Source organism: Coturnix japonica, chromosome 7, assembly GCF_001577835.2.
Source record: "Coturnix japonica isolate 7356 chromosome 7, Coturnix japonica 2.1, whole genome shotgun sequence".
Lineage (NCBI taxonomy): Eukaryota > Metazoa > Chordata > Aves > Galliformes > Phasianidae > Coturnix > Coturnix japonica.
Window position 1 is genome coordinate 26,477,513 of NC_029522.1, and position 14,442 is coordinate 26,491,954.

The 14,442-nt window shown below is 36.0% G+C and overlaps 1 protein-coding gene across 4 annotated transcripts in view; it reads right to left on the minus strand.

The window, feature by feature from the left end:
* Window positions 1-8,778: 8,778 nt before the first annotated feature.
* The window catches only part of COBLL1 (cordon-bleu WH2 repeat protein like 1), a 73,972-nt gene continuing 68,308 nt past the window's right edge, over window positions 8,779-14,442 (minus strand). For all 4 annotated transcript variants that reach the window (XM_015869041.2, XM_015869043.2, XM_015869045.2 and 1 more), the window contains 2 exons: window positions 13,926-14,111; window positions 8,779-11,414 (listed from right to left, as the gene is read on the minus strand). In XM_015869041.2, the coding sequence (XP_015724527.1) occupies window positions 11,328-11,414; window positions 13,926-14,111 (273 nt within the window). In that variant the 3' untranslated portion in view covers window positions 8,779-11,327. The remainder of the gene's footprint in view (window positions 11,415-13,925; window positions 14,112-14,442) is intronic.

The window sequence follows — 14,442 nt, forward strand, 5'->3', positions numbered from 1 at the left end:
TGCACTGGAAAACTAGGGAGAACTCCTGACTTAGGTAACTCAAATTTGACAACGCAATTCATTTGCTAAGTGACTTTCACAAGATCTAGCGGAATTTGTGTCTGAGCAAGGAATACAGACTGCAAGTCCAAAATTAGTACGCCAGCAATCAGGCCATCCACCTTTGCAACTATAATAAAGGTTTCTTCTTTCTAAAAATAAAAAAGGTAAAATATATTAATACCTCAGTACTCCTGACAGTAAGTTCTGAGGCTGGTCTAAAAGGTGATTTTGCATCGAGCTGCAAAAATAAAGTACTTATTTTTTTTATTTATTTATTTTTTAGTAGTATTAATGTTAACATTGCAAATAGAAAAATTTCATAGGCCTCTGCCCAAGAAATCAGAAAAGCCAGATGGTGCTGCTGAAATGTCTTAACCATTCAAACATACATACATTGCTCTGAAAGTAATGCCTCCTACTTATTTCCATGGAAACTAAAATGGTTACAAAGACCACAACAACGCAATTTGATAGAGCAAATTCTCAGCTACAAAACTCTATTTTCCAGCACAGTCTCCCCCATTATCTCTGCATTTTCAGCAGCAATGAACAAGAGCCTGCATTCTGCACTCATAAAAATCTGCTTGCCATCTACAATGTGGTTTTTCTTACACGTCACTGACACCGCTGCTGAAACAAATCACCCACCACCTCACTGTACTCACATCTATTGTTTGTTCTCCAGAAATGTTCAGCAAGCATCAGTGAATGTCAATGGGTGCCATTTTTTTCTGCATGGAAGAATTCAGTGACCTTCGCTTCATACACACTACCATGTCAGATGCCATTTTGTCAGACTGCCCCTCTGTCATGTCTGTCACATAAAATGTAATAGAGTATTGCTGGGAAGGTTCAAGCTCTTCTGCCATACCACCATCAACATCTGCCAACATAATAAAACAAGAGATATCATGCTGTGAGCCAACATAGTAAAACAGGAGGCATTACTTTCAGAACAGCCCTAAAGTGTGGTGCTTGTTGCATGGTGCCTTGACTAAATTCTTACTTACATTCTGTGAACCTGCATGATCTCAGTAGGAGAAGGTATTTTTCAGTATATCTGGAGGTAGCCCATTGCGTATTGCATTCAGCACAAATGTAATATAGTTCAGCTATCAGCGAATAGGGTTAATTTTTGCATGGGCTGCTTTGCTTGACTGCAACATAGATTCAGGCAAAAATGGTCGCACAGTTTCTACAATGTCATGAGTTTCCATGAGCAATAAGAATTTACCATCTAAATATGACACCAGTCTTCTTTCAAATTGGCTCTAAAAGAAACATATATTCCACTCTCTGGAATATTTACAGAATATCCACACTCTGTAGTATCTACAGAACATTTCTCCTTTTGCTTATTTGAATGGAAAATCTACCACTAAGTAATTTGTTAAGACATTAAAAACCCATTTTCTACAGATAGTTTGGCTGGCTCTCAAGCAAGGACGTAGGCTTCTATTATAACATATTGGGAGCTTTTAAAACCAAAGCAATTCATAATAAATTTATTCAAATTGACACATTTTTGTTACAATGCCTTCATTATTTCTTCCGAGTTATGAAACATGAATTATATCATTGTAACCACAACACCAGTCAAGGGAATCTAATTTGCTGTGAAGTATGTTCGTGAAGTCACCATGTAGTTAAAGGCACACATTCCACCATTTCCTTGCACCAATTTTTCTATTAGTGTTATTCCAACCAGTATAGTGGTGTTATACCCTCATTACATTTTACATTAAAATACATAGCAGACTCTAAAATATACGTAGCTACATAACAAATCAGAAATAATTATACCATTAAAATCTATTAGGTGCACATTGAAGTGTATTACAGATTAGTTTGTATATTTCAAACACTTTCTGTTTAAGCAGTATGTGCATTTTTTCATCATAGTTAGCTAACTAGCCAATATTTTATTCAATTCAAATTAAAGCTGAATTAAATTTAACACAGAATTCCCAAATCATGAGAACAGAATCATTGAAGTGATCAACGTAAATGAAAAAAAGACATTCTAAAGCAGAATGAAAAGGTTCTCCGTAAGTATTTTTTCCTCTCTTAATTTATTGAATTCATCTAACAAAATGCAGTTTTTTAAAGGAGCAGATAGTCTCTTTTACATCTTCCTAGGATGGATTTTTTTTCTCTCACTTTGTTATCAGAAATGAAAGCTTGGGCTGCAATTATTAAAGGTCTGAATTTGCATTTTTCAGCAATCCAGAGAAATGAGTACAGCTATTGTTATGATCGTTATCATTATGAAGTTCTTTGTCTGCACTTCTGCTAACAAAGTTGTTGGTCACCTGTTTGTTACATGCCTTTCCAGTTATCAGATTAACTCACAGTAAATCAAAAGGAACACCAGATTAAAATGATAGCTTCGTATGTTCACAGATGGTAAACTCTATAACTGAATCAACTGGATGCAAAGCCTAGTGCTAGCAGCTAGCACAGGAAATTCGCAGAAGCTAAAAATACAGTGATGGACTTATTTGTAAATAGCTGATAAGACTTTGACTCCAAACTGTTCTCTTTTCACCAGTCCTCCTTGTTGAGGCAGCTAGACTACACAGCCTCCTAGAACTGAAAACTGACCTCTTAAGCTTACTATGTATTGAAGAGCTGTTTGAGGAAGAGTGTTAAAGACACAATGGCTCTTAATTGGCCTGAAATACTTGTGAGGACTAACCTGAGAATTGAGTGCAAAATTCCTTCTGGAGGAAGGAATTAGAGGGAGGCCTAGGCTATCTTTGCCAAAAATCAGACACATTCAGATTATTGATTAACTGAGCTGATGGAGTAAAATACGCAACCCCAGCCTTTCTCTGTAAATGAATATCTACTGACCTGCCTTGGATCATCTCCAAAGACAGCTCAAGCATAGATCCACTGAAATGGTGTCTCAGAAGCTCATCTTCTAACTTAGTACCTGACTGGAAAAATTGAAAGCCAAGCAGAGGTTTACTAAAGTGATTAGGTGATTATTTTACTTACACTTTTCCCTTACAAAGATTATTTACTTGGTCGTCTTTTTGTTTGCTTCTTTGTTCTTCTCTTGGGGATTAGATGTCTGTATATCCCTTGTCTTGGTGTGGAGACAGCCTGTAAAGTTGAAGACTTGCACATCATCCTCTGGTAAGTCTCAGCCCTGCATAGATGCAAAAGCTGTTGCTTCAGCAGTACTGTGGAAGACTGCAGTGAAAGACTACAGCTACTGGCAGTGTTTTTGCCACTGGCAGCCTCTTACAGAACTTTCACCACAGGGCCTGGGCAGCAACTGCCCACATTCAATGTAACCATGAGAAATGAAGTGAGGTCTTGGGTCCTCACACTTTTGTAATGCTTTGGAAATGAGACAAGGTTAACTTTCTCTGCAGAGGCTGTCAAATAATCAACACAGTGGGAATACTTGCTGTTTTTCCATGTCCTACACAGGCTGCCATATATAAGTTCAGACAGATGTTGAGAAAGAAGCTGAAAGACAGCCAAAATGCACATTTTCTGTGCATTCTCTCCCTCTTTGGCTGCTGCTGGCATGATCACACTTCCAAAGCTCTTGGTCCACCTTGCTGTACTCTATATGCAGAGTGAGTACAGGATATACTAGAAGGGCCGCCCAAAAGGAGTGAATTCTGAGCATGCTGAATGAAATGTGGATTGCCACTTGGTAGCAGTCGTATAGAACAACTGAGGTATTGACATTATTTTCAGAGTTCAGAGAGTTAATGCTTTTCCAGTGTCCAGCTTCTGCATAACTAAGGAAAAAGAAGTAATCTAAAAGGTATTGTAATTTGTTTTCAAATTGGGATTCCATTTTTCAGAGAATAATAGGATATATCAAATTTTGACCCTTTGCAAACAGGCTTCAAAATAAATTAACTGTTGTGTAAAAAACTAAATTTCATGTTTACAGTGTAATTTGTCACTGGAATGGAGACTCTATTAGAGTCTCAATGATTTACTAAAGACATTTTAAACATAATGTCCAAATAATACTATACAAATTAAACATGGTGTAATTGAGTGAGCCACTAAGTGGCTCATCAATGTTGATTCATGTGAAAATCATGCAGATTTTACTGATCATTATGCATTCATTCAGTACTAATACAGATACCACATGTGCTTCCATAGTGATTCCACTGTTACTCAGCATTCACTAAGTTTTAATGTACCATTAAGAAGGTATCAAAACTCATCTAAAACTACCACCACAAAGGTAGTTCATTTCAAGACAATTAGAGAAGCATAATTCACCTCAACACTGAAATACACAGGAAGTCAATAATGAATCAGCAGAAATATTTTAGGAAAAACTCTGTGTTGAAATGCAAATAAGACCAGAACAAATATTTGCAGTAAAAGCACTCTCCATGTTCCAGAATTCTGGGCAGTTAGCAGCATTTCTGTGCAAAAGTGATCATGCAGGTATGTACATGGCCTTCATTCATCTGGCACTGTACACTAACCTTCAGTATAGGCATTCATTACAGTGGGAATATTATTTTTAAAAAGAGTACAAACAATGGCCGCATTACCTACCGTATTCATTTTGTTGGATGGAGAGTGAAAGGAGATGAGAAAACCACAGCAATCTTAGCAGCTTCTGCAAAGCTCCCTCTTTGCTGCATTTTTTGCCTGCTAGACTTTGTGTGCTTCTGCTAGCAAAATATTCTTCCGGAAGTGAACTCTAACATATAAGTACAAGTCAGTCAGTCTCACCTCAGTGCTTGGCAAATTCATGGCACAGACCCTCCTGAAAACTATATTAAGGCACATGGAAAATGAAGAGGTGTCTGGTGACAGCCAACATGGCTTCACTAAGGGCAAATCATGCCCAACAAATTCAGTGACCTTCTATAATGGCATTACAGCATTGGATAAGATCAACTGATGCCTTCTACCTGGACTTCTGGAAAACATTGGACACTGTCCCTCATGACATCCTTGTCTTTAAAAGGATTTCAGAAGGTGAATAAACTTTTTGAAAGGCCCTTTTAAAAAGGGTTAACAGTACACTTATCCTTGAAGTGAAACACCTGACCATATAAGCGCATGGATGTCCATTTTTCTCCCAGTCCTCTACAATTTAAAAGGAAATAACTTGTGATCCATTTCTTCAGCCTTTGTTTCACCCTCTATGCATCACATAGGCATTGGAGTTTAGAAGTGCAGCAGCTTGGCACACTGTAGGAGCTTGCTTTGTATGTGAACATTACACCTGCAAGTGTGCCCTGATGTGATCCGTATTTGTGTTCCTCAACAAGTTTCAGAGAATTTAACCGATGTGCAGCATTTGAAGAAACTGAACAGTTTCTGCTGACAGGATCAAGCATGTCTAGCCAAAGTTAGTTCAAACGTTTCATTTAGAAAATTGCCATTGATATTACAATGGATTATTTTTGCTTTCTGTTAAATCAGAGAGAAATTTATTTCACAGTTGCTTAAGGATTTATGTTTTCATCCTTGCTTTACCTCTTCAGTGCAGCTGTTGTGTCTTAGTTCTTGCTCAGGAGCACACATTAAAAGAGAAGGGGAAACATACAGGGAGACAAACACACACAGCTGGGGGTAAACAAAGTTGACTCCAGTAGTAGCTTATTCATTATTTTTGTCATTAGAAATACATCAACCATTAGGAAGTCTGCTAGTGGTTAATGAGCAGTAGCACTAGTACACTAAGTACACTCGTACTTGGCAAATAGCCGCGGTTGGACAGATTTATTCAACAATTTCTGCAACTGCAGCTTTTGTGGTCTTAGATCTCCCCCTGCACTGAGATAGGCATCAGGTTCTTTACCCCTGTGGATGTTCAGTATTGCACATTAATGCCCATTATTTAAAAATCTCATCCTTGTATTTTATCACATTTGAAAATTTAGTTCTATGCACTCTACTGTGTTACTGTGTTCTTATTGCTCTGGCTATGATGATATTAAATATCACAAGCTAAGCAAGGTCAGTCCAGCTTAGTACTCTGAGCAAAAGCTTCAAGCAAGTGTCTTTACCCTCTGTGTGATACAAGAGAGATTTGCTTTGAAGACAAAAATAGGAGGTCTGGGAGGTGTGTTCACATGACGTGACCATTTAGTTATACCGAGGTGAAAGACTCAGCTCTCCTGACTGTATTCTAAATAATTATATTTTCCATACCCAACTTTCAACATTTGCAAAAGATTCATCTGTGTCATTTTAGTGCTACAATCTAAACCTGGGAGAGATGTATAAAACAATTACTGCAAACACATTTCAGCTTCAGTGTTTCAAACCAGTGGATCCTTATCTGAAAGTAAGGGCTATCAGCCAGTAAGCTTCTTTAAAGCCCTCACACAGCCTTTGTTCCATGTTTTCTCCTTTGGACTCTCCTTTTCTCTGTATCAGATTATTTCACAATTAGCAAAATTCTGTAATGGGCACACTGATGTTAAGAATGCACTTTTCTTTTTCCCATTCTTATCTGTTAGAATGTAAATAACTGAATACTACATGAAAGTAAGATACTATTTTAAACCATTAGGCCTTATGCAATAATATTATCCCATGCAGTACTCTGCATCAAGCTTGTGATGTATCTTCACATACAGAATGTAAATAATGACTAATTCTGAAGTTTAAAGAACTAAATTCTAAAAAAAAAATAAAGGTTTTTTTTTTTTTTTTGTGGGAATTCACTTTAATGGTTAATTTTTCTCTTGTTAGAAATATTGACCTTCTTATGTGAGTCTCAATGCTCTGACTCCCATTAGTGTCAGCAGGACACTAATTCATAAATCAGAGCAGGCTTAAATTTACACCTAAGAAATCATGAACAGAGACAGCTGTAAAGGAGTGATGATGACTCTAGAACAGAGAAACAGCTTAATATTTCAAGAATCACTGACCCAGGAGAGACATCCTTAGGTGCTGTCCTAGTTCATTTAGCAAGAGAATGTCTGATCAAAGTCCCTGCATACCTTAAGTGACATTATTTCATTAATTAATCTGATTAGGTCCACCTGACTACATACTGTGAGACATCCAGGGATCCTTCACACTTGAAGATGTGAAAATATCTTATCAATTACACATTTGTTCAACATTTAAGTTCAATATGAAATTCAGATGTGAAAGAAATCCACCGAGAACTGTAAAAAGGCAATGCACGATTGCTTGACATTATCTGAATACAGCAACAGTAGAAACAGAACCACTACACTAACAATTGCTCTGTTTTTAAAGTTTAACTGGAAACTTTCTCATCTTTGAAGACTAATGAATGTTACTCAATGAACATTTCTTAGCACACTTCAAATTTTCATCTTTGCGGTAAACTGAATTAGAGGAGACATCTAAGGATTTACAGTTCATTTAAAACAATACAACTGGATACCACAACAGCTGCATAAAAATGCGGATAAATCAGACGGTTAAACTGCTTGATAGATATTTAAATACCTTTGAATATTCCAGGTGGTCATCTGTCTCCAGTTTTTGACACTAAATTACTAAGGGAATATAATATTTAATTCATACATGGCACACGGTTAGGTATACTATGAAGAATCGTGTCAACACAATGAGATTAAAATAATCATTCAGGCTTTGCATTTTAGATATTTCAGTTTACTCTCTGCAAGGAGAAGGACCAAGGGAAAGGTCAATCAGGAAGGTATGTTTTTCTGAAGGAGTTCAAACTGATCTTAAACCTTCCCCTTCCTCATCAAAAACTCCCTTGCCTCTTGAGGGATACTTTTTATTGAGTGACACAAGCAAAATCGTTTCCCAATTCAGTTATATGTAGGTTGCTCTGAAAGTAATGCCTCCAACTTATTTCCATGGAAACTATAACAGATACAAAAGCACAATAGCACTGCTTGATAGAGCAAATTCTCAGCTATGAAACACTACTCTTTAACATAGTCATTACTATTACCTATGCATTTGCACCAGTGATGAACATCCATTACCAAGAACGTGTGATCCCATGCCTCATGGTCCATATATCCACACCACTTTCATGACTGATGGCATTCCTTCATCTTAGAAATCTTTATGTTAGTATGCTAGTTTGTGCATAGGGCACAAATCACAAGTAGTGAGCAAAAACTAGAGCACTGATTACTAAATATATTTCCTAGAAAGGCAGCATCCAGTGGTTTAACTGCTTTCAGCTGCAAATATGAGACCTCTTGGCTTTGCCTCACAGCCTCTAGTCACCACTGATGATTTCCAAATATTCCCTCATGATGAATTAAGCTCTCTGAGCAAAACAGCTTTGCTTTTCCAGGTATCTCTTAATTGTATCAATTAAAGTAGTAGTCTTGATTTTATTTTTCTGCAGAGTAAATAAAAGTATAAGCTTTAATAACTAAAAAAAATTGTTTTAACTACTAGTTTTTCCCCCTGCCATCCTTTACTTACAAAGCTAAAAAGGCAGATTCAAAGCAAGATCCTCTTGTGCTCTACCAGTATTTGCTGTTTCATGATGAAAAGAAATGCACGTCTTCACTAGGGTCTGTTATTTTGTCCATATAATTATACTGACATACCATTTACTGCAGAGTCCTTCATTTTCTTCCCCAAACAGTTTGTCTACTGTTAAAAAGCAGCAAGAGGTACGGCAGAAATAGTTGCCTTGTGCTGGAAAACATCTCTAGTACCCTTCCCCAAACTAACTATTCTTGGCCCCCCCAAAAAAACATAAAGATCTTTTCCATGCATGTAAGGCATCCACAGCTTCTGCCAAGCTTAGGCTTGCTGTTGCTAGAAAAACTTGCTTTATTACTCAAGAAGATGTTTTGGTTTGAACAATTAACAAACACATCAAGTTAATCACCAAGAGTTTTAATAGAAGAGTTTAAGAAAAATAATGAATCTCTAGCAATATAATAGCAAAATATTAAAATCTTTTACATATATGCTGGAAGAAGGGGGGAAAGGTAAAGATTTGCTAAATAATATTGCCAGCTAGTAACAGAAAATCTTGCTGAACAAATTCACAGTACTACTGTGTGTAGACATTTAAGCTAATTACCAAGGAAGTTCAGTTACACAATGAGAAACCCTACAGTTCAGGAAAGATGTTTTTAGTCTTAATCTTAAAGTCTTAATTACATACAAATTTGCCTTCAGGAGTTCACATCAAAGGGCAGCATACTTTTAACATGGAGCTCAGAAACAAAATAGTAGTATAGGAATCAAATGTAAATAAAAGAACAACAAAGCAAAGTTATTTGATCTTTCCCAAAACCCACAACGTTTGGACTCCACACACTTGGTTGAAATAATGAAATATCATGTAGTCTACAGACAGTGATTACATTGTACAAAATAAGATTTAGTCACCTCCAGCAGAGAAAACAAAAGTTAGAGAGCAAATATGTAACCCTCTCCCACCTAAGATATAAACAAGACAACTACTTTGCAGCGCAAGCTCTCCATGCCAGTTACAGATCAGCCTGTTGTAGAGGAATGCTTGAAAAATGGAATTCAAATATCACAACCAACACAGACACTTTGTAGACTGCTAGGAATGTGTTACAGTTTTCAAAGACTGTCCCTCAAGACATAAAGAAATCTGGAAAGTATGACCCAGTTAGATGCTAGAAAACAACCACCTTTTCTATCTCAATAATTTCAAGTGAAAGATGTAGTAGTGTTTTACAGTCAGACCCCAAAACAGATCTTTTGAACTACCATGTAAAGTTTCCCCTTGGAATCAGCCCTTAACTGGAGGCAAGAACATGGAGGAAAAGTAAGTGGTGGCATGTACTGACAGGGGACTAAATTGTAGGTGTGAAAATATGAGAGAACAGCAGTGAACACATGTTCATCAGTTCTCTTTATGACTTTTATTCGCTAAAATCTTCTTCAAAGGGTTTCAGCATTAGGTTAACACTGTTTTACTTGTAATCAGTAATTGAGCCTCTACCAGAAAAGTAATGGGATCTGAGATTATTGCACAAAAACCTGGCAGCAAACTAACACCAACCTTTTGAAATGCACATACAGATCAGTTTCTGAAAAAGAGTTACACAATGACTCCGAAGTATAAAATAAATATATTGTTAAAGTATAGAAACTAAATATAATTATATTTATTTAAGTCCAGCAAGAAAATATTTTAATATGGCGAATACCCCAGCACTTGCTGCATATCCACAATCTAGCTATTTCATCATAGACGTGACCTAATTTCCACTCTCTCCCAAAAATGTCTCATCTTGACAAGAACAGCAAAATAGATAAAATATAATCGGAAGCATTTTCTTTTTATATATGCATATATATATATATATATATATTTTCATTCCCATTTTGGTATTTAACGCTTAGTCTCTATAAATAGAAGCTCTCCAACACAAGGATGCTTTGTAAGTGTATTATCGTGCTGTTTTAAGATTAAAATATTTTCTATGAACAAGTCCAAAGTTCATTCTCATTCAAATATCCAAGTATACCTTTTTGTAAATTTCATTAAGTATCAAAACTGGAATTTTCATTCTATTTGTAAGTGACTACATACGGATGACTATTTAAAAACATCTAGTTCACGAAAGGCATTGCTAATCTGAGTTCTAGGAAAGCAGTATATACAATTACTCAAAGAGAAGATTAGAAACATCATGCAGTGCTATTGTTAAGAAAAGTTTAAGCAGTACAAAAATTTCCAATAATTTATATCCTGGTTTTTTTGGTTTTTTTGGGTTTTTTTTCCTTTCTTTTAAGATATCCTAGTAAGAAAAAATTAAAGGAGATTTAAAACCAAAATACTTATCCCAACTATATCAGCTCAAGGAACAAAATCTCTTTTTTTTCTTTTCTTTACAAAAGTATTGCATCTTGTTTTCTACTAATTACAAATTTAATTTAACAAAGTAATATGGAGGCAGCATGTGGTAGATTTAAATTCATACAATCTGTTGAAGTAATACACAATTGAAAATTAATGATCTAAAATCCTTAGATTGCTTTAAATCTGTAATTTCAGCACACTACAGCTACATTTGTTCTGTCTTGAAGGCTGAAATCAACAAATTTTTGACATTCATTCCAACATAAGCCGAGCTCATCTGCACCTTCTCTTAAACCTTTTTAGCAGCATAATCAGCTTAATATAGAGAAAATTATTACCATAATTTACATATTCTAATAATCTTTTCCAAGGCATCAAAGGAAACCAGTGTCATATTCCTAAACCAACGGATAAAAATATACTAATCACTTTAAAAAATTGGTAGTTAGTATTAAGGTGGCCTATGAAGCAGCAGTAAAGTGCAAAATATTTGGTATAATATCTAATGATTCGCTTTCGCTTCTGTGGAATACAAATGGTTAAGCCTGGCTCTTCCATTGACAGATACAGTGTTTGATGGAGGACCAACCTGGATGGAGGAAAAAAAGAGAAAAAGGAAATATTAACCCAATTTTTACCATGCTGCTGTGTGGAATACGTTAGAGGGTTTCATCTTAAAGAGAAGTACAATACTGTTCCGTCAGGTAGTGCTCTTCTCACACATGAACCATCTCCTACATAATTTCTAAACAAAGCACATGTGCTACAGAAGTAGCCTTAAATATGTTTTTAAGTAATTTCAAACCTTTCTGTAAAAACTTCAGTGCATAACTATTAAAAACACGTAATTTTTTTTTTTTTAATCAATCTCGAGGCATGGTTGAAAAAGAAATACATGAAAAAAATATCATTCAGAATAAATATTTTAAATAAAATATTGAGCATTACTGATTTCTAGCAAAATCTGACATTTATTTATGACACTGGAATGTTTCTGCTTTTCACTGTGGTTGCATAAACCAGTAACTCCAGTTGGAGTTAATGAGAGCCATGCGAGCAACATACCACAGCTTGGAGTTTACTAAACAAAATCAAAACATTCTGAAGAGAAAAATAGTTTAAAAGAAACCTCAGTTGACCCATTTTAGGTTCGTAATTACTGAAGGTCCTATTCAACGCAAGAGGCCGGAAACACAAAAGACCACAGATCCTGGCACCACATACTGACAACTTATTAAGTACAACAGGGAAAAAAGAGCATTTGGATAGTAGTGCCAGGTTTCCCCTTCCCCTCCTTTTTATTAAATGACTCCCTAGTAGAGCTGCAAGAATAGAGAATATGGTGAGAGGTAAATGCAGAAGCAGGCACCTGACATCTCTTCCCCCAGTTTTTTTTTTGGTTCTTTCCTACATTACAGCGTGCTTTTCTTCATGCTTACAGGCTCTCATTCTAATCAGTTTTCCTTAGAAGTACAGCCCTGTCCTCACCCACAAGCCTCTACAAGTGCTACATGGGGAAACAACATCTCCCACTCACAGGAGAGTGAGAGAGTGATGGGGGAAAAAGGTTTTTAGTCATCACCTCGTTCTTTGTGTACACGTACGACTGATAAGGACTGTGTGGGTCACTAAACATCTCTATTAGAAAATAGTGGACAAACTATTTTTTTTTCCCTTGGTATGTTCGGTATCAGTACATTTATTGAATTCTGAAAAGCACTTCATAAATTTTATTTTATAAAATACTTGCAAGTTACCATGTAGCCCATGGATATTTCCCATAGAATCACAAAAGAAAGTTCATACACTATGCAAAATAAATAAAATTAAGTATTACCCACAATGTAATTATGTATTGGAAAAATACCCTAATAAAAATACTTGCAAATACATCCACAAGAGGTGCTCTGAAAGTAATGCCTCCAATTTTATTATATCAGCCCATAATATCAGAGGCAGATGGTGGTGGTATGGTTGAACCTTCCCACCTATCTTGTGTTACATTTTCTTACATTTTGTATTTTCATTAACATGTTTTTAAAGTGGCTTGTGGTTAGTGATACATAGTAGTTAGAAGCAATGCTAGGGCACATTATGTACCACTCTTACTGACTACTAGTTCAGTATGCTTACCTAGTTGTGGACAAGTTATGCATTTTTATAACCTTTCCAGAAAACAGTTTTCCTATTCAGCATAGAAATACCAGGAGATGCGTAAGTCTCAGAGAGGCTGTTGTAGTGCAACGCTGAATCAAAACCTCACATATTTAAAAAAGGCTATTCGAATGTCTACCCATCAACTGACATATTGTGATTGTAAGGGATATCAAACATTTCCATTAAAGACAATTTAAAAATACCCTCACATCCACCCATAACACTTTACTTGCTTTTATTCAAGTTTCAAGTGGAAAAAGGAAGAAAAACAAAACCTACTGAGTTTCTAAAGTTTCTGCAATGAGAAATTATTCTTCAATATAGAATGCAAAATATTACTGCTGAGTCAAGAGAGTTTTGTGTGAGACTATCATTAAATTGTCTGGTTCAAATTTAAAACAACAGATTTTTAAAGTCTGCACTATTTTCCCCTGTGAGAGTGCATTTCAGGAGACCAAAACCAAGCATCAATTTTTTTTTTACCTGAGAGAGTGAAGGAGAACAGTCCTGCCAGGACTACTGACAAAACACTGAAAAATATCTTACTAATGATACCAAGCAGGAGGCTTGAAATACATTTATGAAGAATGAAGGACCTGATAAAGTCTAATAACTAGAAGAAAATAAATATTCAAAACTTCTATTTATCTACCTAGAAAAGATTGCAGCTAATTTGAGTCTAGGATGAAGATGCTTAGCATGTGCTTAACACCACGTATTTGTGCTATTTGCATATATGAACATACAAATCTGTACAAATAAAAATGCATTCATCAGTTCATTCTGCAAAACTGAACTTCCTCCCTCCCTCCCTTCCCATTAGGATATCTAGTACATAGCACTTCATGTCCAAGCTGACTGCATTTAGTGTCAGGCATTAATATGGTAATTTTGAAGGAGGCATCATGAGTTCATTGTTATGGATGCAATGACAAAAACTCACCCTTTTCAATCTGGCTGCAGCTTCTCCAGAGCGGATTGCGGCCAGCAAGCTCTGGTGGATCTGTTCTGGGTCAGAGCGCTGGACTGGTGTTGAGGTTTGTCTCATAATGATAGGGCGTGGGTGGTCAGCTGAAGCACCTGACTGTGCCTGAATCTTTTGCTCACTGTTGCTTACATTGCTGCTTTTCTAGAAACGAAGGAAGTGAGAAGGACAAAACAAATAAATAAACAAAAATCCTTTAATGTTAATTAGCTAATTAGCAGCAAAGAAAAAACTATGTCAACTCACAGGAGGTCACATATCAGACTGTGCCACTATAAAATTTGATTTGTTCAAGATCTCAGGTATAAGCCCCATTTCTACTATAGCTTTGGGAAGTGATCTTCAATTTATCAGTAACAAAAAAGATATAAAAGCAACTTATGAAACTTACTAAAATGATAAAGTAATTCCTCCAAGATGAGTATGTGATACCACAAAGTGATATGATATGGAAAAAACATATTTCAAAAGGAAA